This window comes from Sander vitreus, chromosome 8, assembly GCF_031162955.1.
Source record: "Sander vitreus isolate 19-12246 chromosome 8, sanVit1, whole genome shotgun sequence".
In the NCBI taxonomy this organism is placed as follows: domain Eukaryota; kingdom Metazoa; phylum Chordata; class Actinopteri; order Perciformes; family Percidae; genus Sander; species Sander vitreus.
This window is the reverse complement of record NC_135862.1, coordinates 5,423,042-5,444,649: the sequence shown is the minus strand read 5'-3', so window position 1 is coordinate 5,444,649 and position 21,608 is coordinate 5,423,042. Positions and strand designations below refer to the sequence as shown.

Here is a 21,608-nt window from a genome sequence, read left to right as displayed (position 1 = left end):
CATTACAGTAAGCTATCATGAGTCTGCTCTTCCACATAAAGCAAGAAGAACAGAAGAAGTCGAAGCCTGCAGCAGCTGGCATAACCCATGTTATTTTCCATCAGCCTGGTTAAAAAAAAATAAAAAAATAAAAATAAAAACTAGTTTAGCGTAATCACAGTGAATCTGGCATGTGAAAACCCGACTCAGGATGGAGCGACGTCAAGTCTGATTTTATGTGTCAGTCACACTTGTGGTTGATTGGCATAATTTCCTCTCAATCCTACCCATCGTCGCTGGGTGTGCCATTGACTGCATGTGTGCCTGGTGGCCACGAAAATGCCCAAAATGTCTCACCACATCCACATCTCATTATGTTTTTCAAGCAGAAGAGCCGCAAATGGTGTGTTTTGCATGTGCTTCATCTGGGACCATGGATCTATTTTGTCAGCTTTGTTAAAACAAAAAAAATAAAGTCTGTCTTTATGTGGACTGTAGCTTAAGAAACGTGGAGCCTGATATGACAGACCTGCTCTATGTCACTGTTAGTGTCGGACAATCAAAATAATACATTTGATTAATTACAGTCATTTGTTAATTCTGATTTAGGCGGAAAATTAATTAAGTAAAAAATACTTCTTCCTGGCTTAAATGTTCCTTCATGCGGTGTGACTCAGTGGGCAGATCCCAGTACATCGCTGCCCACACTGCAAATGCATCCAAACTGATTTGTAAGGCCCTTTCATCCACCAAATGCCATTTGTTATCAGTAATGGTAGCTCTGATTCTGGTTTTGGCTCAGAGCTGCTGAATGAACAGACTCTGGTTGCCAGGTTTGTACCTTTGAGGCGGATGGTGATGCACTGGCTGAGAGGCTTTCTGACCATGTCCCAGGGGGATAAAGGCAGCTCCTGATCTGGCAACCACTCAGTATCGCCTGGAAGAGAAGATTAAGCAGAGCCGCATTAGCATAGTTAGACAAGATCACACAAACTGTACACACACTTGTTGTTAAAGTGTAAATGAGTGAACACACAATAAAAAATACTATGAAGAATGCTGTTGGCTAACAAAAACACAAAATAGTATACTGTATATAGTAAATGCATAAATTATATGCACCACAATGTATAATTTATCTGCATGTCCTATATAACGTGGCATAAAGGCATTTTTCCGCAATATTCCTAAAGCACAGAATGTACTTTTGCTGGGATGAAACATTAATACACAGAACATTCTCCTTCTCTAATACATGAAGCAGGACTGGAAGTGGGACTGCTTTTCTCACAGGGTGTAATTAGAGTAAACACACATCACATTAGGATAGGTAACATGATGCATCATGAGGAAGAGTTTTAGCAATTAAAATGTAAAATGCCTCTTCTGCAGAGATCTTTTTTTCTGGTGTTTGAAAAGCATTCAATAGCAAAACCCTACAATCTCAAGAAGAGAGAACCAGGAAAAACTAGAGAATATACTATAGTTTGAGAAAACCATAAGAGGCTGAGAAAGATTGTGCTATGTAGGCGCCACAATACAATATCATCACCATACTTATGTCACAATACGATATGGGATTGTTAACATATTGCAATATTTCGGATATATTGCAATGCATTACCTTTTGCAATTTATTTAGTCCCAAAAGGAACATTTTGTATCTTTCACGCTGAAGGTCACCAGGAGAAAACTCTTTCATAACTGTTTCAACAAATTGACTGAAAAAGCCATTGAGGTTATTATTCTAGTACCAAAAAGTTTAATTATCATGTGCAGTTTATACAATAAAAGATTGATACTTGGTGTCCGTGTATCGATACTGTATTGCGGTGAAATATATTGCGATACTATGCTGTATCCATTCCACCCCCCCACCCCTAGTTTCTCCTACTAGATGTCATGTCTTTACCATGATATCAAACATTCTTCTGCACCTGAGATCAAATCTTATAGGTAGGTTTTTTGTACCTTCCCACAAGCACTTGAATGCATCAAGTTTTTAAAACAATCCCTGCTCTCAGCTGCATCGCTATGCAACAACAACAACATGATTTTAATGGTAATGGATTCTTAAGCCAGTTTCCACTCTCTGTAAGTTGTGTTTAGCATCATACTGACATGAATGGAAACTGCCTGAAAAAATAAATAAATAAAACCAAGTCAATCACTCTAAAACATTAAGGTCTGTTCTGCAAACTGGTCAGCACAGGTTTATCTATTTCATCTATGTATGGGACAAGAACTATACTTATAAAACCTAAACTCAACATCCCATGCTAATCAGCAGATGTCCATGCAGCTTACACAGAAAAACAATGCTGGCCGGCACGCTCCCAGACTATAACTGTACTATCCAGTACACTTTAGAACAGGAAACAATGATGGGGTTTAAGTTTATATTTTTGCTTTGAAGACACAGGTCTGCTTATGAAATAAACATACATATATATCAGTGTGATAGTTCTTTTTTCATTTTTATTCAATTTATGTGTCCATGTGACACACGCAGAGATGGTTTCCTCCAAACTAGATGACGATATAGGTTTTTTATTTCTACGCTCTAAAAACGACCCATAGCAGCGTTTCATAAATTAGCGCCCCCCAGCGGTGGAAATACGACCCACAGGAGCGTTTTAAATCCACGTATCTAAACGGTCGCAGTTTTAAACACGTTGTTAAAGTTCTGGAGTGGTCGCAGTTTAGTTCTGTTTCGGCACCAAAACTACTTAGTTAAGTTCAGACAAAGACTGTGGTTTGGGTTAAAATGGACTTTTGTTCGGTTACATCAGTGCGTGTGACGCAGAATGTGTCGTAGTTCTGTTCTTTTTTCCCGTGAAGTAAAATAATAAATAACTTGCGGTTTACTTTTATTTTCAATTGCACCTCGAACTCCGGTCTCCTGGGTAAAAGTCCTGTGTTTGTTTGACCCATACACTAAATAAAAAAGTACAAATTTAAAAGTTAATATATTACAATGACTACGTCACCACATACTGTACAACTTTACAATTAATTAGTCACCACATACTGTAGAACTTTACGCTTTTACAAAATTATTCTGTGGACAGCAACATTGAGGAAATAAAAAAAGGCCACAGAGGGGCTAATGATTCAGCCAGAGGCTCGGTGAAAGATGAATCCAACCAGCAGCTTTAAGGGGGGCAGCTCTCCACTCCACTGTAAACTCATAAAACTTATGAGAAGTGGGGGTTTAATTCCCCTGAGGGGACATACAGTATAGCTTTTGCAGAAGTCTCCATTTGTACTGAAAACTTCCCAAACTATTGCTGCACTCTCTTTTCATCCCCAAGAGAAACTGTTAGAGAAAAGGTTTGAGGTTATTCTTACCAATTAAACCTCCACCTTGAAAAATGAACTTTAAACTACACATTGTGTGTATGATCATGTCATTTTCTGTTGTTATACATGTATGCTTTGTTTCCTTACTTGGGTGTGTATGTCATTTGTGGTAATGTTTCATGTATGTCCTTTGGTGTTATTCATCTTATGTATGTCTGTATGTATGTCTACATCCTCTTTTTTTATATGCGCTACCCAGGGATGCAAAAAGAATTTCAGCCCCGGCCGACAATAAAGTTGTATCTTATCGTATTGAACTAATCCTGCTGTACTGTAACAAGTAACTGCAGAGCAAACGCAACATAGAAGCAGCAAATGCATTAAGAGGGAAGTCTCAAAAGGCTAACATTGCAGCTCAGAGTGCAGAGTTTGGCACTAATGCTGCCAGAGGTTGCTGGTTATATTCCCATTGCAACCAGCTGTGTATAAATTAGGGCTGCTCTTTGATCTATAGCCACATTAAGTCATCAAATGTCTTGTTCTGTCTGTCCAACAAACCCAAAGCGAATCATTTTACTATAATGCAGGACACTGAAAAGCAGCAAAGTCTCCCCATTATAAACCTGGAACTAGGGCATACGATATGACCTAAAATCTAAATCACGATTAATTGCACATTTTACCTCGATAACGATAAATGAACGATAATTAATCACGTTGTTCTAACTCATCTTTTCTGAAGCCAAAATGTTTCCAGACGATGGACAGTGGGATTTTTGGGCACAAGTTGCTCAGTTGACTCAGACTTGGTGTTTGAGTTATCCTCCATTATGCTTTCCATGCGGCTGACTAGTCTGGGCAAAGTCACGTGACTACACACGCACAGCGTTGGGCAAGTTACTTTTAAAAAGTAATTAGTTACAGTTACTTCTTCCAAAAACTAAATTACTCAGTTACAAATTATAAAAGTAACTAGTTACTTCAGAAAGTAACTATTATGTTACTTTCAAATACATTTTTAAATGCTCAAATGTGGGGCCTTAAAATCAAGCTTCAGTTGCTAAGGTTTTGTGTCACTGTCTCCTCCTTCGGTGGTCTTGGCCACTAATTTCGTGGAAGCATGCAAAGATGTTTAAATGAGTTTGAATTACTTGACACCGACGTGGATAGGCACTTTTGCTCAGGGCATAATGTGCATTTCATGATTACAATTTCTTGGAGGGAAAAGCAATGGCTATACTATACTTCCATTTAGAGAAGGCTACTTTTGGATTATTTGGGCTCGCCATACCCGTCTCTCGTTGACTGACTCGCTTGTGTTGTTCTTGTGTGTCTGACTATGCGTGCTTTCGAACACCCGCCCAACTCTACCTCTGATTGGCTTACCATGACATTTTACTCAACCTCAGCCAATCGTCCATTTATGCGCTTGTCTCGTGCACTGCCCACTAACCGAGGAAGAACAGTAAAAAAAGTATTTGCCTCTCGGCTCAGACTCAGAGATCTAGTTGGTCTGATGAAAAAAACAGCTTCAATTATAGTAACGCGCCGCATTCTTTGGCAGTAACGGTTAACGGCGTTATTAAGATGGGAAGAGTAATCAATTAGATTACTCGTTCCTGAAAAAAGTAACGCCGGTATTCCCATCACTGCACACGTGGTAGAATGTATTTAAGGAGAAAGTAGGCCTATCAACAGGAATAAATGATCTGAATTATCGTCATGGGAAAAATACATCGATCACTACTCGATCAAATACTTCAGAATTTCGATGTTGATACATTTTCAATTAATCGTCCAGCCCTACCTGAAATCACCACGTTTGGAATTGTTGCTTGAAAAAAACCTGTCAAACTATTTATCGATCAGAATAGTTGCAAATTCATTTTCTGCCGACTGACTTATCAATTATCGACTAATCATTCTATCTTTACAGGGAAGTTTGGGAATTTTTGCTTAAAAATGACTTGCATTATAAAGTGATTATCAAAACCGATAGACTACTCAATTAATCAACTAATCATTTCAGCTCAAATATGTTGTGTAACCTCTATGTTCTTTGTGCTGCTGCTATCTTAATCAGGTAATCAGGATTGTTTTATCTGAATGAGGGACTAATATAATATGAATAAAGCTGTATATCAAAATTGTTGCCTGATTTTCTGCCGATTACTAATTTACATTTAAATCGACTACAGGGGTTGAGCATTAGATGAAACATGTCAGAAGATGCTGTCAAAAGGCCACCGCAAAACTGCACGAATCTCTCTCTCGCACACACACACAGATGGAAATGAGAAATACATGCAGACATGTTGAAGCAAATGAGACACGCATGCAGACACAAAGACAGAGACCAAGAGTGTCTGGATGTCTGCAGTTTGATCCACGTTGAAACAGAAGACATTTTCTCCTAAATTGGAGTCTTCCTCCTCTTTCTCCACCCCATTTCATCCATTATGCATCCCTCCTCTGCTCTTGCTTTCTTTCATCGTCATCCACCAAAACACACACACACACATCAATCTATTCCCATGTTGTTTGGAGAAAGACGGTCACAGTGTGAGAGACAGTAAACATTTGATACAGAGGTGTAACGATAGACAAACAGCAGACAGTGAGGCAGAGAGAGAGAGAGAGAAGTAGTCCTCGCCGTTTGAGGCCAAGGACATCGATTTTATCAGTCTGGAACTCAGACAGACCTGCGCGCGCGCGCACACACACACACACACACACACACACACACACACACACACCCACCCCCCCACCCACCAACACACGCAACCTTAAACCAGCCTTTAGTAAGACAGCAGAACCAGCCACACGCTGAGGACATTTGATCGCCAGAAACACAGATGCAACGCATGCACTCTCCACATGTTCCAACACATTAATTATTCATCAATTCAAAAAGAAAAGAAAAGCAGTATGAGTAAAGCTCCGACCATTGGCCAAACAAACACCATCTTGCCTACATCTCGTTCCAGCCAAACATACAGCTTTAAACTGCAGAGGCTTCACAGTTAAAACACAAATCAGTCTATCATGTTAAATAAAAGCAAACCGCCTGAGAAACCCATATTTCACAAAGGGTTTGCCTTAATATATTAATATACACTTAGTTGCCAGTTTTTGAGAAACACTGAGGTAGAACTAAAGAAGTCACCAAGATGGCCAAGGATGGAAGAAAGAAGGCAGGAAGGATTACCAGGAAGCGAATAAGAGTACTGTTTAAGGGAGGGCAAACATAAAAGATGAAAGAAAGGTAGAAGAAGGAAGGAAAAGAAAGATTAGAAGGGATGAGGTAAAGAAGGAGGGATGCAAGAGAGGGAAAGGTGATGAGTGACAGAGCGAAAAATTAAGAAAGGAAGGAAAGAAGCAAACAAAGGAGAAGGACAGGTATGAGGGGGATGATGATAACAAGAAGGGAAGGAGAAAGGATGTAGAGGAGAAAGAAGGAGTTTAATAAAGGCGGCAGGGATATAAGAACACACCTATAAGGATGGAGGCGATACTGGCGGCATTGAGGCCTAGCGGGGGGCGTTGCGCCTCCTCCCTGGCCGTCTGCGATTCCCCACACACGGTCTGGAGGTAGGAGGTGAATGTGTGGCTGAGGGTGGAGCCCAGCTGAGACCAACGCATCGAGCGGTCGACCGACACTCTGCCCAGCACCAACTGGCTGCTGGTGACGCCCTTCGCCTCCTCCTCCAGGGCCTCCACAGGACACATGGACCCCGCTCCGCCTCCACCTGAACACTGGAGACGCACCAGGACCCGGTACAAGTCTGGAGGAGAGCAGAGGGACAGGGAATAGAGAAAATGATGTCACAGTATGTACAGTGATTTAATGGTAAACTTGGAAATTCCTGAAAATAGTCCGTGGCCAATCAAGTTGAACGTGAACATGTTAAACAATTGTGCACATAACTATATAGTATCATATATCAAATTCCAATGAAAAGTCACATCGTGTTACAGTACTTCACAATATTCAATGTTTAGATGTTTAAATGAATGATGAGCAAATAAAAGTGAATAAAAAAAGAATTGTCATATTGATTTCCAGCCCTATACACTTATATATTGCCTACTACTTTTCTGTTTGTCAACCTTCTAATTACTGGTTACTCCTAATCAGTAATTTTATTACAGTAAATGTGTTAACCATCTTGGTTTTATTTCTAGGATTAATTTAAAGTATAAAGAGAATAAATCACCACAGCTAACATGATGTATTATTAAACATCTTTATACCGTATGTTAATAATGAAGTTGACAACTAATTGATTAATCGATAAATCTTTGCAGCTCTACTTTAAAGGCATAACATCCATGTGCGCACACACACACACACACACACACACACACACACACACACACACACACTCACACTCACGGAGGTTTTCAAGTAGATCTTTGCAGTCATCAGTTGCCACGTCATGAATAGTGCGATTGCACTTATCCCTCCGCTCGATGTCCTGCTCACTGTGGCTGCAGAGCACCTCCAGACACTCCTACACACACACACACACACGCGCACGCACATGCACGCACGCACACACACACACAGAAAGAGAGCGAGCAAGAGATCATGATCACAAAACAGAGGGACAGGTTACTTTGTGAGTAAAAAGCATGTGTACAGTAAAGGGTTTGTAATCACATACAAGATTATTTCGACAACACAAGCTCTTGTGTGTCATGAAAGCATGGATGAATGAGCGGCGTTCTTCATTTATATTCAAGTCAGACACTCGGTGTTGTCTAGTCTGGTGTCTCCTGCATTCATTTAAGCTGAGCGGGACGTTTCAGCCAGCAAGGTCAGCGGTCCCATTATCCTGCCACCACGGAGACTGACGGCAGGGCTCGACGTTAGAGTCATAAATCCACCAAATAGCGGAGACGTTTGGAGATTCTATTATAGACGTCTGAATAGCAGCAGATCAGTAGTGAAAGCAGGAGGTTGACTAAATATAGCAACATTGAGATTAAAGCTGCTGAAGCGGGGGTTTTTTGGCCACAGGGGGACAGAAGACACACCGCCCTGATACATTATCGCTTTATAAAGATATTGCTCATATGTTACCGAGCAATGCACTCTATAAACATGGTTGACGATGATAAACCCATCTCCACTTCCTCCTCCGTTTTTATACCATAAAAATAACTAATAAAAACAAGTCAGAAAACAAATACGTGAACAAACGTCAGCGTGATCAGAGCTACCGAAAATGACAGAAACCATCTTTGCGAAACATTTATTTGACGTATACTTTGATTTTGTTTGGTCCACGTTCCTTCCGCTCACATAGAGGGGGCGGGATTTATGACCTATACTGCATCCAGCCACTAGGGGGAGATCCAGATGTTTTGGCTTTACTTATACAGTCTACGGCTGCATCTCAAGTCTCTTATTTGTTATCTCCTCGCTCCTTGGTTGAACTGGAAATGGTTCCGGCCCTTCTTCGTAGAGGCCATCTTAAAGCTCTTATTCCTTCCCCGAGGAGCGATCTCAGAGGAACTATGAACGAGGAAACACGAGAGCAGCCTTCTGGGAAGCCATGCAGCTGAAAGTCGTTCCTAACTCCGCCCATACAGCGGACTAATTCACGTGACGCTTCAGAGGAAAGGACGTCTCATCTCTCTAAAACACATTTCCTCGTTTCCTCTCTCCTCCCATGATTTCCTCGCGTCCCTCCCATGCTTCCTCAGTGGGACGGACTAAGACGGAAGGAAGGAAAGCAAGTAAAGGAAACAGGGCTGCAACTCAACGACCTGGGGTGTACCCTATGCATCAAGCCTCTGGGTTACACATCCGGCAGCCACAGAGCAACATTAGCATTCATTAAGAGATGTCCATCTGATAAACGTTAGGCCAATATTCTGCCCGTCTTTCGGTAGGTACAGCAGGATTATCAGAGCTTAAACCACACAGTAAATGAAACCAAATAAATAAGCTAAAAGAGGCTGAAAAGCCCTATAGTTTTGCACAGTATAACAAACCCTTTTACATTAAACATAGTCAGGTAATTCATCCTAATTTGCGGCTTATTCCCACCTTGAGGCCCAGGGCAGCAGCCATGTGTGCAGCCGTCCAGCCGTCGCTGTTGGCCTGGTTCAGCAGGGTAGCAGGCAGTGCCAGGGTGGTGGGGGGGTCAGGCGTCACAGTGGGGTCACCCTGAGTCGGGTGGCAGAGGAGGAGACGCAGCGTGTCCACGTGTCCAGAGCGCACCGTCGCGTGGAGAGCCGTACAGCCATCCTGCAGAGAGGAGGAGGTGATTGATGTCCATGTGCACACAGTGTTACTGCTCACTAAATACAAAACTCTGACTGAAGTTCATATATTTCGAATGATTCACGTTTGTGCCAAGTAGAACTAATGTGATTTTGCTTTTCGTGCTGCCTTTCAGGGAGGAACTTCACGCAATCATTTGGTAACAATTCAAGTCCACTAATGTCACATGCAGGTTCATACTAGCTAATGCTGATTTACATTATCGATTAGTCTGCCAGTTACGTTCTTGATTGATTGATCTTGAAGTGATTTAAGAGTTTGGTCTATAAAATGTCAGATATTCTATAATAAACATCAATAAAAACGATCATCAAATTTCACCAGAGCACAAATTCACATATTAGTAGGAAAAAAACATTTCTTCTTATTTTAAAAGCATGAACAAGTGAATTTTTGCTCAAAATGTTGCTATAATTATTAGAATTGTTGATTCATTTTCTAAATTAAAGTTCTCTAAAAATTTTCCAGCTATACTTCATACACATTCAAGCACACATAATGGTAAATATACTGCAACTTTTGATGATTTCAGTTCATACTGAATTTCACTGAAAAAATACCCAGAATTCTTGACCAGAACAAACCACTTCAAGCTGAATTCCACCTTTCTTTAAGCCTCCACTCCTACAAAAGTTGTGTTTTCTGCTTCATGAGGACACTGATCACTGCAGTTCAAAATAAACATGTTGTCTTGTGGCAAGAACAGCACCAAAACTGGCTCTGATAATAGACATTGGGGGAAAAAAAAAAAGAATACGCTAATCAGCTGTTAATTACGCAGCCGAGTAATAAAAAAAACGAGGTTCAGACTGTATTCTCTTCACCAAGTTCAGATATCCTCCTCCATGTTAAATCATTGCGTTTGACCTAACACACACCGGCCAACATTTTCAGATGTCTAAAAATACATGTGTGCAGAAGAGGTCAGATATGCTACAGAGACTCTGGCAGCTCCTGTGGCTCAGCAGGGGAGCCAGGCTGAATGTAGAACAAAAGCAGGTACAGTAACGGAATATATACGGTCTCACCACATGCTTCCACGGCAACTAACAGGCCCCTATGGTTACCATGGAGACCCAGGAAGCCCATACATCAATTAGCTTGCACCAATCAGACGACTGAGCGCCCCCATCTAATCTAGAAACAAGAACCCAAGCACAATGTAGAGCTACTTTGTGGAGGGGGGGGGAGTGATGACACGTTTTCTTACTGTACCAAGTCAACAAAGTTAATTTCCTGATGTTTAAATCTGATGCAGTACCGTACATGTGCGACCAATGGCCAGCATGGTGGCGCGGACTTACCGTGGTGGTGCGCGAGCGATCGGCTCCGGCGCTCAGCAGGACCCGGACACAGTCAAGGCCTCCTGCTTCACAGGCCAAGAAGAGGGAGGTCAGTCCCCCTGCCGCCGCCGAGTCCACAGCAGCTCCTGCAGACAGCAGTACCTCCACACAGCTGGAGGGAGGGGTAGCGACGTCAGAAAAACAAGTACCAACATACACATAAATAAACACAATGTATGGCATAAAAGCTATAGTGCGTAGTTTCTGTCGCCCCCATGAGGAGTTCTAAGTAATGACAACAACACTGTTGGCGCGTCCACATGATACAAGCCTTCGGTGATTGCGCACACGCCGCCCCTCCTCCTCCACGTACTTTATAGTAGCCAAAGGAGGACAGATTAAAAAAAAACATGGCCTCTTCAGAAGAGGTCTTATCTTCACTCGAGCTTCTGTGCGCGAAAGTCGCCAGACGACAATCTGCTGAACACAGCCATACTGAGAAATACAGAGAGAGTTGTGTGGAGCTGATAGTCTTAATTAGCTTTGTAGCAACTCATTTGGCAACAGCTTGAATGTAACAGATGTTCATTAATATCAAAAAGTTACGCACTAAAGCTTTAACTCCTATATTAAGGATGTTGAGCATACCTACATGTTTATTTTTATTTATTTTTAATGAAAAGGATCAAATAAATATTAGTTTATTATGTACCTATTATAATAGCACTATTCTCCTCTCCATTTTTCTCCACTTTAATAACAAGATTATTTCCAAAAGCTCAGCTAGCATACCGTTTTAGATTTAGATGTACATCATTCTTAAATATTGATATTGGCATAAAAACGACAAATCAATGTAAAAGCTCAGACTCCAAAACCCATATTTTATATGACACAATACATGCATTGATTGCACACATCTTACTATAAATCGAGGAATCTCTGTGTGTGTGTGTGTGTGTGTGTGTGTGTGTGTGTGTGTGTGTGTGTGTGTGTGTCTCCCGCATGCGCAGCATAGTAGCGGAGGCGCCGGGGAGTTGCTACATCCCTAATGCGCTCATTGATTGCGGTTCACAGGCTACCGGTGTCGTGCCAAAAAGTGGTCATCTGCCAAAAACTGAATGCCGTCTGTCCTGCATGCAAATTGAAAGAGGAGATGAAAGAGAGCTGTTCTGCTCGCTGTAATGGCTCCCCCAGCAGGCTGAGCCGGGCTCCCTGCTACCACTGCCCGGGCCACATCGCTTCCTGGATTTGTGACGGCTAGACGAAAAAAAGGGGACACGCCGTATCTTTAGATGAGCCGCAGCCACCACTAAATGAACCACGCTTAGGCCGGCTTCACACTGGCTGCGTGGCGTGAACGTGTCAGCTGCGTGGCGTGTCCGTTTTTATTTCGGCTCCCATGTTAACAGGTTAGAGCCTGCGTGACACGCACGTCTCGAGCTGCGCCGAAAACGCGTGCATGCTAGAAATAGGACCGACGCCTATTTTTCACACGACACGCAAGCGTGTTGGAAGTGTTTCCAGGCAAAATAGAATAGGAAAAGCTGTTTGTCATTCTGACACGAATACATATTAATAAATGACATGTTGATGTTTGAAAGTCTCTAGGTTTTGACATAAATGCAGATATAAATGTAATTTAAAAAAAATTAAAAATAATTATCGATTTTCAAATATTGCACCTGTCATTACAGAACGAAATATTCTGTAGCCTATTTTGCCGTCAATACTGCCGACGTTGTCTTTGCTGTAATCAGATCAGTATATATTTATGTTTAACATGAAGTATACTACTGCTTGAATGCATTTTATCAATGGGAAACATCCATGTGTACAGACAAGGCTAGCAGCAGCACCGCCGCGTCAGACACGTTTCTGGTGTGTAAAGACAGAAAAATCCACCCAGCTGTCACGCAACTGACACGCAACAGAAACGCCACGCTCACGCCACGCAGGCAGTGTGGCCGGCCTTACAGTTAGATAACGTTGTGGGAAAAAACTGGGAACCGAGCAATCGGCCCATTCAGAACAGGCACGCACTCCAAATGGGCACTGCACTGGTACACACTATAGTTGTGAATTAGAGCACCACCTGTTCAGAGACAAGGGACAACATCCATCAGCCCTCCAACCAGTAGGAAGAGAGAGCCGATCATCTGAGGAAAACTGAGCCTGTCTGTTAACATGACCAAAAAACTGTCAACCCCTGAAAATGAGTGTGTGTGTGTGTGTGTGTGTGTGTGAGCATGCCTTTTGGATATCCCCAATCTATAAATAACACTGTGATCAGATATTACAACACTGCACATTCCCCAGCTGGTCCTGGGCATCATGTTTTTGGCACACACACACACACACAAACAAACACTGAGAAAACACACACACACACACACACACACACACACACACACACACACACACACACCCCCCCTACAGTTCATAGAGCCTCTCCTGCTAGAAGCATGATACATCAGGATCAATACGTGTGATCAGAAACTGAGTGTACTGTAGGAACAGATGTCATTAATAATTAATAATGAGAGCTCGGAGGTAAGCTTCCAATCAGCAGAAATGAAATCAAGCTGCAAACATTAATGACAGCTGCCCAGTTAAAGCTCTGAGCTGAGCTGATTGTAGCTGTAGGAAAAGCACCCCATAAAACTTCACAGTCCATACTGTGTGCCACAAAGCCACCAGTTGATACTGGTGTGGTGACGGTACCGAGCAGACATGCTGACACCGAAACCCAACGCAGTTACTAGCATTGGTATAGCGGTCGTATTACACGCATGGCAGGTTCCAGCTGTGCTCGTCTTGCAGAAAAATGGGTCCCATGAGTCATTTATTGAAAGCACGTTACATATCGAATCACTAACATTTACAGTTGGGCCAATGTGACACACTAAAAGAGAAAGGTCAAATCTCAAAAATGCAACCACGGTTTTCATAGACCCTGCTGACACTGGGTTTTAAAATGTGTCTTGAGCAATCAGCAGGGCCACACGCAATATGAAAAAAGGCAGAATTCCCTGCAGATTTTAAACAAATTAAAAAAATAAATACAAGTAAAACTCAGAATGTTAACACATCGCTGAAAAAACTGTAAAAAAAATAAATCTCTCTCTCTCTATATATATATATATATATATATATATATATATATATATATATATATATATATATATATATATATATATATATATATATATCTGTCTGTCTGTCTACAATCAGATCAGGCTAAATAAAAGTGTAAACGGCCACCAAGATTTACTTGTCTTGAATGCATTTGACAACATATCTTTTGTAGTTTAAATGCTAATGCGCCCTGACGCTTCCAACGTAACAGGAAAATGGGTCATCAATGCAGTACGTGGTGGTTGTTTTGGTAGCAGCGTACCAACGCTCTATAACTTGCCCACTTTACGGTGAGTTGGACTAAGTGTTGTGTGAGCAGCCATCGTTTTGCCCGATGGAAGGACATTAAACACGTTGTTACAGTACAAGAGGAAGACTCATGGGAGCTCACCTGCTGTGGCCGTGGGCGGCAGCAAAGTGTAAAGGTGTGAATCCATTTTCATCCGAGACATCAGCAGGCGATCCCGAAGACAGCAGCAGCAGCTTCACACACTCTGACAGAGAGAGACAGAAACATGATAATGCTGCAGCCTTCTTGTTGTACACCGTGAAAGGCAGAAAGTAGCCATGAGCAGAGAGAATTAACAAAATACAATAATTAGAGTCTACAACTTCATAAAAAATGCAAAAACATGCCAGAGTAAATGACTAAAAACTGTACAAACATACACAGCAGAGCAAACCCTTTTTATTGTTGCCATGGATACTTTACAGTAGGTAAAGTAATTGGTACGGCACTGTAGGCATAATCCTCCAAAATCAGTGTAAAAGAGTTTTTTTATTAATCACAATACGTTGCCATTGTTTTTTTAAGTCGTGCCACCTTCTGTTCCATGAGCGTCAGCCAGTCTGTGTTTTCTCAGAATTTCTTTAACTAGCTGTTCTGAAAAGATGAAACATGATACAGTTCTGCCTTTGTTCTGTCCATGATGAAATAAAGACAATTTCAGCCCCTCCTCATTTTAAAACAAAGATGAATCAACAATATATTCGTCTTAGCATTCGGCTACTACATTTCCCAAGAGTTTCAGTGTCGTTTTATCTTTGTATAAAATGCCAAGCCGTCCAAATGTTCCTCTCCAGTACAATAGTACAGTACCTATTTATCTTAGAATATGGACAGAAATCCCCAGACAAACGTTCCAGCTTTTCAGAAAGACTGATGAAAGAAACCTTTTATGAGAAATAACACTGAACATGAAAAGCCAGTGGAGCAAACCAGAAGTGGGGCAGGAGACCAGCTCTCTGTAGTGCATGTGACATCTGCGAATACAAAAATAGTTTTATATATATATATATATATATATATATATATATATATATATATATATTTTCATCTCTGTACGGCACATCAGGTATTATGGAGCCACCAGAAAAACAGTACAGAATGAATACAGGGTGAATTCTGCATTAAATGGAATACATCCAAGTTATCTTTCTTCATGTAAAAAAAAATAAAATAAAAGACTACAACCCCAAAACATTTATATTCAAACCGCTGTTTTATAACAGTCGCCTGTCTGTTTTAGTGGCTTCCTACTGCTTGTTACTCGACGTGCGTTACACGTTCCCGTTGTTGCACACACATTCTAACATCAAACACTCCAACATCTACGTGTGGTTTAAAACGTTGAAACTGATGTCGGTTGTTACAGGAAATGAAGGAAGTGAAGGAGGGATCAGGGGATCAGGCGAGGCGGAAAGCTCTCGGGAAAAGCAAAGCACAATGAAATATTGATGGGAGGTGTTTGTGTGTCAGCGAGTGTGTGTCCTCTGTGTGTAGGTCCCGCCTACTATACAAGCCCTCAGCACAGGTGTCCTCCAGCTGCATTAGTCGTGTTCATGGATCATCGCTCCTCGACTGAGTGTTACTAAACATCTCAGCAGGGAAGCAGATCCTGATAGACCCGCAGTGTGTGTGTGTGTGTGTGTGTGTGTGTGTGTGTGTTTGTGTGTGTGTGTAAAGGGGTCTACATGTATTAATTAGTCTGCGTGTGCGACTGTATGCACAGCACTGCCGCTGTTTGTCAGCGTAACAAGCATGTGGTCGACATCCGTGCTGAAGTTACAGCCCTGACATGACAGTCCAGCTCATTTTATGGCAGCCAACATAATGGGACCAGCCGCAGCTCTCATACAATTACATTATATATTATCTAATACAATCACAGACTTTAAAACAACACAATGGAGCGTGTTTATCAGCACCAGGTCTTTGTCCTCTCACTGCATCTTCAGATCGCTGCAAAAAGCACATCAACATCTAGCTGCTTGGCAATGTTAATGTATGATAAATATGTCGTATCTTAATCATGTTGTTTGTTGTAGAGCTGTAAAGATGAACTGATTGGTTGTCAACTATTAAATTAAACTATTTTGATAATCGATTAATCGGTTTGTCTCATTTTTCAAGAAGAAGAAAAATCTGAATTCTCTGATTGCAGCTTCTTAATATTTTCTAGTTTCTTCACTCCTCTGTGACAGTAAACTGGACAAGACATTTTAGGACGTCATCTTGGGCTTTGGGAAACACCGGCCGACAATTGTTCTCCTTTTTCTGACATTTTATAAACCAAACAACTAATGGATTAATCAAGAAAATAATTGACGCATTGACAATGAAAATAATCGTTAGTTGCAGCGCTGTGATAATCAGACACCTACATCACTTGAACCAGTTGCAAGTTTGTGACGCGTTCCCTTTATCTAGTCAATCGGAGTACTTAAAGGTCCAATGTGTAGGAATTTCTCCCATCTAACGTTGAGATCATATATCGCAATCAACTCTCTCGCACCACGCAGTTCAAAGTACGTATTACAGCTACGGTAGCCTTCACGCTTCAATCTCCTTTTTCTTTTTTTTGGGCGAAGAAGACGACTCCGGTTCCTGAAATTTGGATTTTGAATACATGTGGTCCTCCATGTTTCCTTCTTCAAACATTTTCTTCTCACTGAAAGTCCAAGAAAAGCACAAAATCATGTTTTAATTTAGCTGCTGTGACAATCTCAGACCATGTTTCTGCAGAGACTATTGAGATAAGAAAGCAGGTGGCATTCAAAATCATGTTCCCGCTAAAGGTTTCTTTCACAAGATATTCAAACCTGAATAACTCACTGTGATCTGGAAAAGGGCAATAACTTAATGACTAAAACAGAAATAAATCTCCTTTGTGGAGGCATATAGTGTCCAGTCTCTTATCAATATGAACCTTTGTTCTACACTTTATTTAATAGTAAGTCAACTGAGCAACTGGCTCCTCTTCAGATTTGATCTTCTTTATATTTATGCAGTTTTACAAAGTAACACCGGAGAAAAGAAACTACTTCAGGGCCTTATTTAAAATGCCACTCTGTGACTCGCTGTTGACAAGAGGGGGAAGCTTTATAGCACAGCCTTTACGCAGTTTGTTTGTGCAGGTGAGAACAATATAACTGAATCTCACGTGACCTCTAAGTCCTCGAAGAGAACTGTGGGTTTGCATAAACACACATCGTACTAACTGAAGCAAATGAGTCAGGACAATAGAAAGGTTTAACACGTAGAGCAGATGGATGTGGTCTTCACTTCGCAAACATAACTGTTGTTATACGTTTAAACAAAACATGAGAAAACTACACATACTTTCTTAATGATCACAGAATAAATTTGTTTCCTTTTATATATTTTTTCCAACATGCAGTAAAAGGAAAAGGCTGAATAGCAAGAAGAATAGAGTGTGTGTGTGTATATACATAATTTTCCCTTTCCTTTATTGTGTTATATATCTTTTTTGTGCACGTTATAGGTTTACAAACTGCTCCAAACAGCTCTATTGTAGTCCAACCTTTACTTCCGTGACCAACGTGCGTCACTTTGTAACACACATTATAATGCTCACCTAGCTGCTAGCATGGCACGCCCTCATACTCTGCTTCTGACTGGCTAGTAGTCCTTACCTAGCTACTGTCAGGGCACGCCCTCATACTCTGCTTCTGACTGGCTAGTAGTCCTTACCTAGCTACTGTCAGGGCACGCCCTCATACTCTGCTTCTGACTGGCTAGTAGTCCTTACCTAGCTACTGCACATGTGCGACTCCCAACAAAGATGGAACAGAAGTGAGATGTCTCACTCTGTAGCTAAAACAGAGAGCTCAACACACAGGGTGAAAAGAGGAGCTGCAGCAATGTGCAGTACAACAAAAATATGGTGTTTTCTGAAAATTAAACCATGTAAACCTATTCTGATATAACCTCTAAATACAATTATGAACCTGAAAATGAGCATAATATGAGCACTTTAATCTTTTGGTCATATGTATTTAAAGATTGACTTCATAGTCATTATCATGGTGGTGTCTTATGAACATGTAAACAATGCACATATTTCATTTATATCAGCCTCGCTCATGGAACAATCAATCCTGTGTGAAACCTTTGTTTGTATTTTAGTGTATCACCCTCTCGTGCTCTCTCTCTCTAGCAATCAATATGAATCAATAAAAGCCTCTGGGCGTTCCTTGAAGACTACTCTTTGAAATCAATCATCCAGCCAACCGCTGACCGAAACCACAAGACAGGGATTCAATTCCCACAAAGTTCAACTACGCTTTAAAATAAAATTACACATTGGTGCTTTGGACAGAAGCAGCCAGAAAAGTCCCAAGGAAAACAACTGGAGCACACTGATTGATTTGCATGTTATTTAACCAACAGTTATTTAACATTGTGTAGTCAAGAGTTTGTGAAATTGCGTCTTTGTGAGGGTCACAAGATAGAAAAATATCTGCATTCAGGGCCATAGTCATGAGTTTTGAAGGTCACAACTTTATTTACATCCACCCCAAGGATGATGACCAGCCACCAAATATAAAGTCTATACAATGTTTTAATTATTACTTAATGATTTGACATTTTCATATTTCCCCCCCAAAAAAAATGAAGATCTAAAGCATTTCGATTTAGTTCCAAATCCCTCTGTAATGTGACAGGAACTCAATTCAGATAGGAAAATACAGAATAATTTATTTAATTTCTGTTAAAAGTAGTCAGATTTAAATATACTTAAATAGTCCAAAAATACTGGAATTAGCCTATAAACAATTTTCGATTTAAAGTTTTTTCCCCAGGTTGCTAAAGAGCCCAAATTCCCAGAAAACAAATCCCGACATAACTTCACCGTCATCAGTAGTAGCCCCAGCCTGTCTGCATCAAAGGGATAGTTCAGATATTTTCCAGTGGGGTTGTATGAGCTACTTCTCCATAGTCAGTGCATTACCTACATTAGATGGCGGCCGGCGCACCCCTAGGTTTGGAGAAGCAGGCAGGAGTTAAAGCAACTAGGTAACTTTTCCCGTTTCGGCCCCCTACAGGTTGGAAGCGAAACTGTCCATTACATTACATTATGTGAGTTTGCCAGATCGGGTAGCGAATCTGTAGTTCGAATGAACTGGACATGCTTTAACGACACGGAAGCTAAGCAATGTACTGCTGTGGACGGGGGTAGTACGCTATATCTAGAATATTTTCACCCCCTTTTCCTTTCCATCGACTGAAACTGTTATTTCTGCTGTCTTCAAAGTCACCAGACTCCTTTGATAAAAACTGTTATTTTACCTCGCCAAACACGAGTTGCTGGTCTACCGCTGAACTATCCCTTTAAAGCAACGAGACAACAGCATTCCTTGGTCCATTTCAAGCTTTATAAATACCTGGATCTGTGCTAAGCTAGGCTAGCAGTGGGTGTGTCAGACAGAGTTACGACACGCACGGAGATGAGAAGGGTATGTATAGACTTATCTAACTCTGGGGGATACGGTGAATAAGCTAAAGTCCCAATAAGTTGGGGTGTTCCTTTAAATGTCAACCAGCCAGCCAGTATTGATGAATCAAATGCCAGTTACCTGTGTGTCCATTCTGAGCAGCAGCAAACAAGGCAGAGGTTTGGTTGTGGTTGTGGTAGAGGTGGTGGTCTTGGTCAAGATGATTGGGCTTGTTGTCCATGGCGGAAGTAGAGGTGGTGTTGGTGGACATGGTGTTGGAGGTGGTAGTGGTGGTCGGGTCTGGTTGGTTAAGCAGCATTGACAATAAAGTGACATTTCCCTGGGAAGCAGCTTGGGGGAGCAGGGGGCGCCCGCTGTCCAGGGCAGCAGGCCCTCCGCCGCTGGGAGAGGAGACTACGGAGGGACACCAGCCTGCAGGGGGGAGGAGGAGCAGGAGCAGCACAGGTTAAACTAGGTGTAGGAAGAGCAGGAGGAAGAGGAAGCGTCTAGAAGTGCTGAGCATGGGAGAGCGAGGGTGTAAGAAGGTGGACGGGTTGGAAGGGAAGGAGAGCACATTTCAATTCCACGCATACTGTAGTACAGTCTCTTTTGTCTGAGCAGCAGGCAGGAAGTAAAGTATGGGATACGAGTTGCAGTTAAATAAACGTTTTCAGTGAGTACAAGCTCATGTTGTTCAGCCAAATACGCCCATATTTTTATTTAAAATTCTAGTTGAGATACCAAAGTTTCAAAGACGCAAGATACGTCAAGCTGAATTTGGCTGAAATGTTTAAAAAATGAGGTAAAAGACATCTACAAAATTTCCATTTGATGGAATTGTGCAGGTATAAAAAAAACATGAGTAAAATTGAACTTTGATAAAGAGTTGGAACAAGATGATATAGAATGTAATGCATACAGTGTAATATTGTCAAACCGTGTCACAAACTGTGATATTTAAGAAGAAACAAAATGAGAAAAGTCTAAAAAGGTTAGCTGACTGGCAAAGATAGAGCTTTTATTTTGAAGGGCAGCAGGTGAGCTATTTAGCATCTGCTACTGAGGATAGCTTAACTTGAAACTAACTGAACATACACAATGTGTGACGTGCTCCGCTACTAAAGGTAGGTGCACTAATTTCAGCTAGTAACAACCAGCTAGTTCTACAGAAATCAAATACTAAACCTCTAAAAGAAGCAACCCAGGTGGTTTCTGTTGCTGTAGCCTGGAGCTATTCTTGGCAAAATCCCATGTGGTGGTTGGTTTATGTTATGAACATACCAGTAGGATTACAGGAGGATTACGGGGAAGAACAAGTAGAATAGTAAAGTGACATACCGAGGTTTTGTTTCAGCCTCAGCTGGAACTCATCCCGCAAAACTGTGGTTAAAGCTCAACCAGGGAGACTACCTCTCCCTTCAGATCTGCTGTTAATGTGTGGCTTATAAAACAAACTTGTTACCTTCTTATTAAACCTCTTAAAACTCCTGATTACCTTAAAGTCCTTTATATGTTTAATTTTTTATAAACGTATAAAAATGTCACACTATTGTGCACTGTGTATGCTTTTATATCGGAAACAAATCTGCCTAGATTTAATTTAAAATACAAACCCATAATTCAATGTTTCTATTGCTGGTTATATATTATTCCAGGTATCTTGTTTTCTGTTATATTCAGCCTGACATGTTTGGCATCTTTGGACACTTTGGGATCACCACTAGAATAAAAAAAAAAAGGAGAATTACGGTCGATTTCAACACGTAGCTCTGTTGTTTGTAAATTTGGAGTGCTGTCAGTAGCAAGAAAAAGTAAAACAATCGGTGTTGCCTACACCGTGTTATCCTCCTGCTAGCGTTAGCACCCAGGAG

At 41.2% G+C, this 21,608-nt stretch overlaps 1 protein-coding gene across 1 annotated transcript in view; it reads right to left on the bottom strand.

Moving 5' to 3' along the window:
• Positions 1–21,608, bottom strand: part of cttnbp2 (cortactin binding protein 2) — a 116,747-nt gene that overhangs the window by 24,136 nt on the left and 71,003 nt on the right. Inside the window, exons 5-11 of the mRNA XM_078256480.1 lie at positions 19,879–20,169; positions 14,390–14,492; positions 10,882–11,032; positions 9,341–9,541; positions 7,679–7,796; positions 6,777–7,067; positions 821–916 (exon numbers count right to left, since the gene is read on the bottom strand). Of these exons, the coding sequence (XP_078112606.1) occupies positions 821–916; positions 6,777–7,067; positions 7,679–7,796; positions 9,341–9,541; positions 10,882–11,032; positions 14,390–14,492; positions 19,879–20,169 (1,251 nt within the window). The remainder of the gene's footprint in view (positions 1–820; positions 917–6,776; positions 7,068–7,678; positions 7,797–9,340; positions 9,542–10,881; positions 11,033–14,389; positions 14,493–19,878; positions 20,170–21,608) is intronic.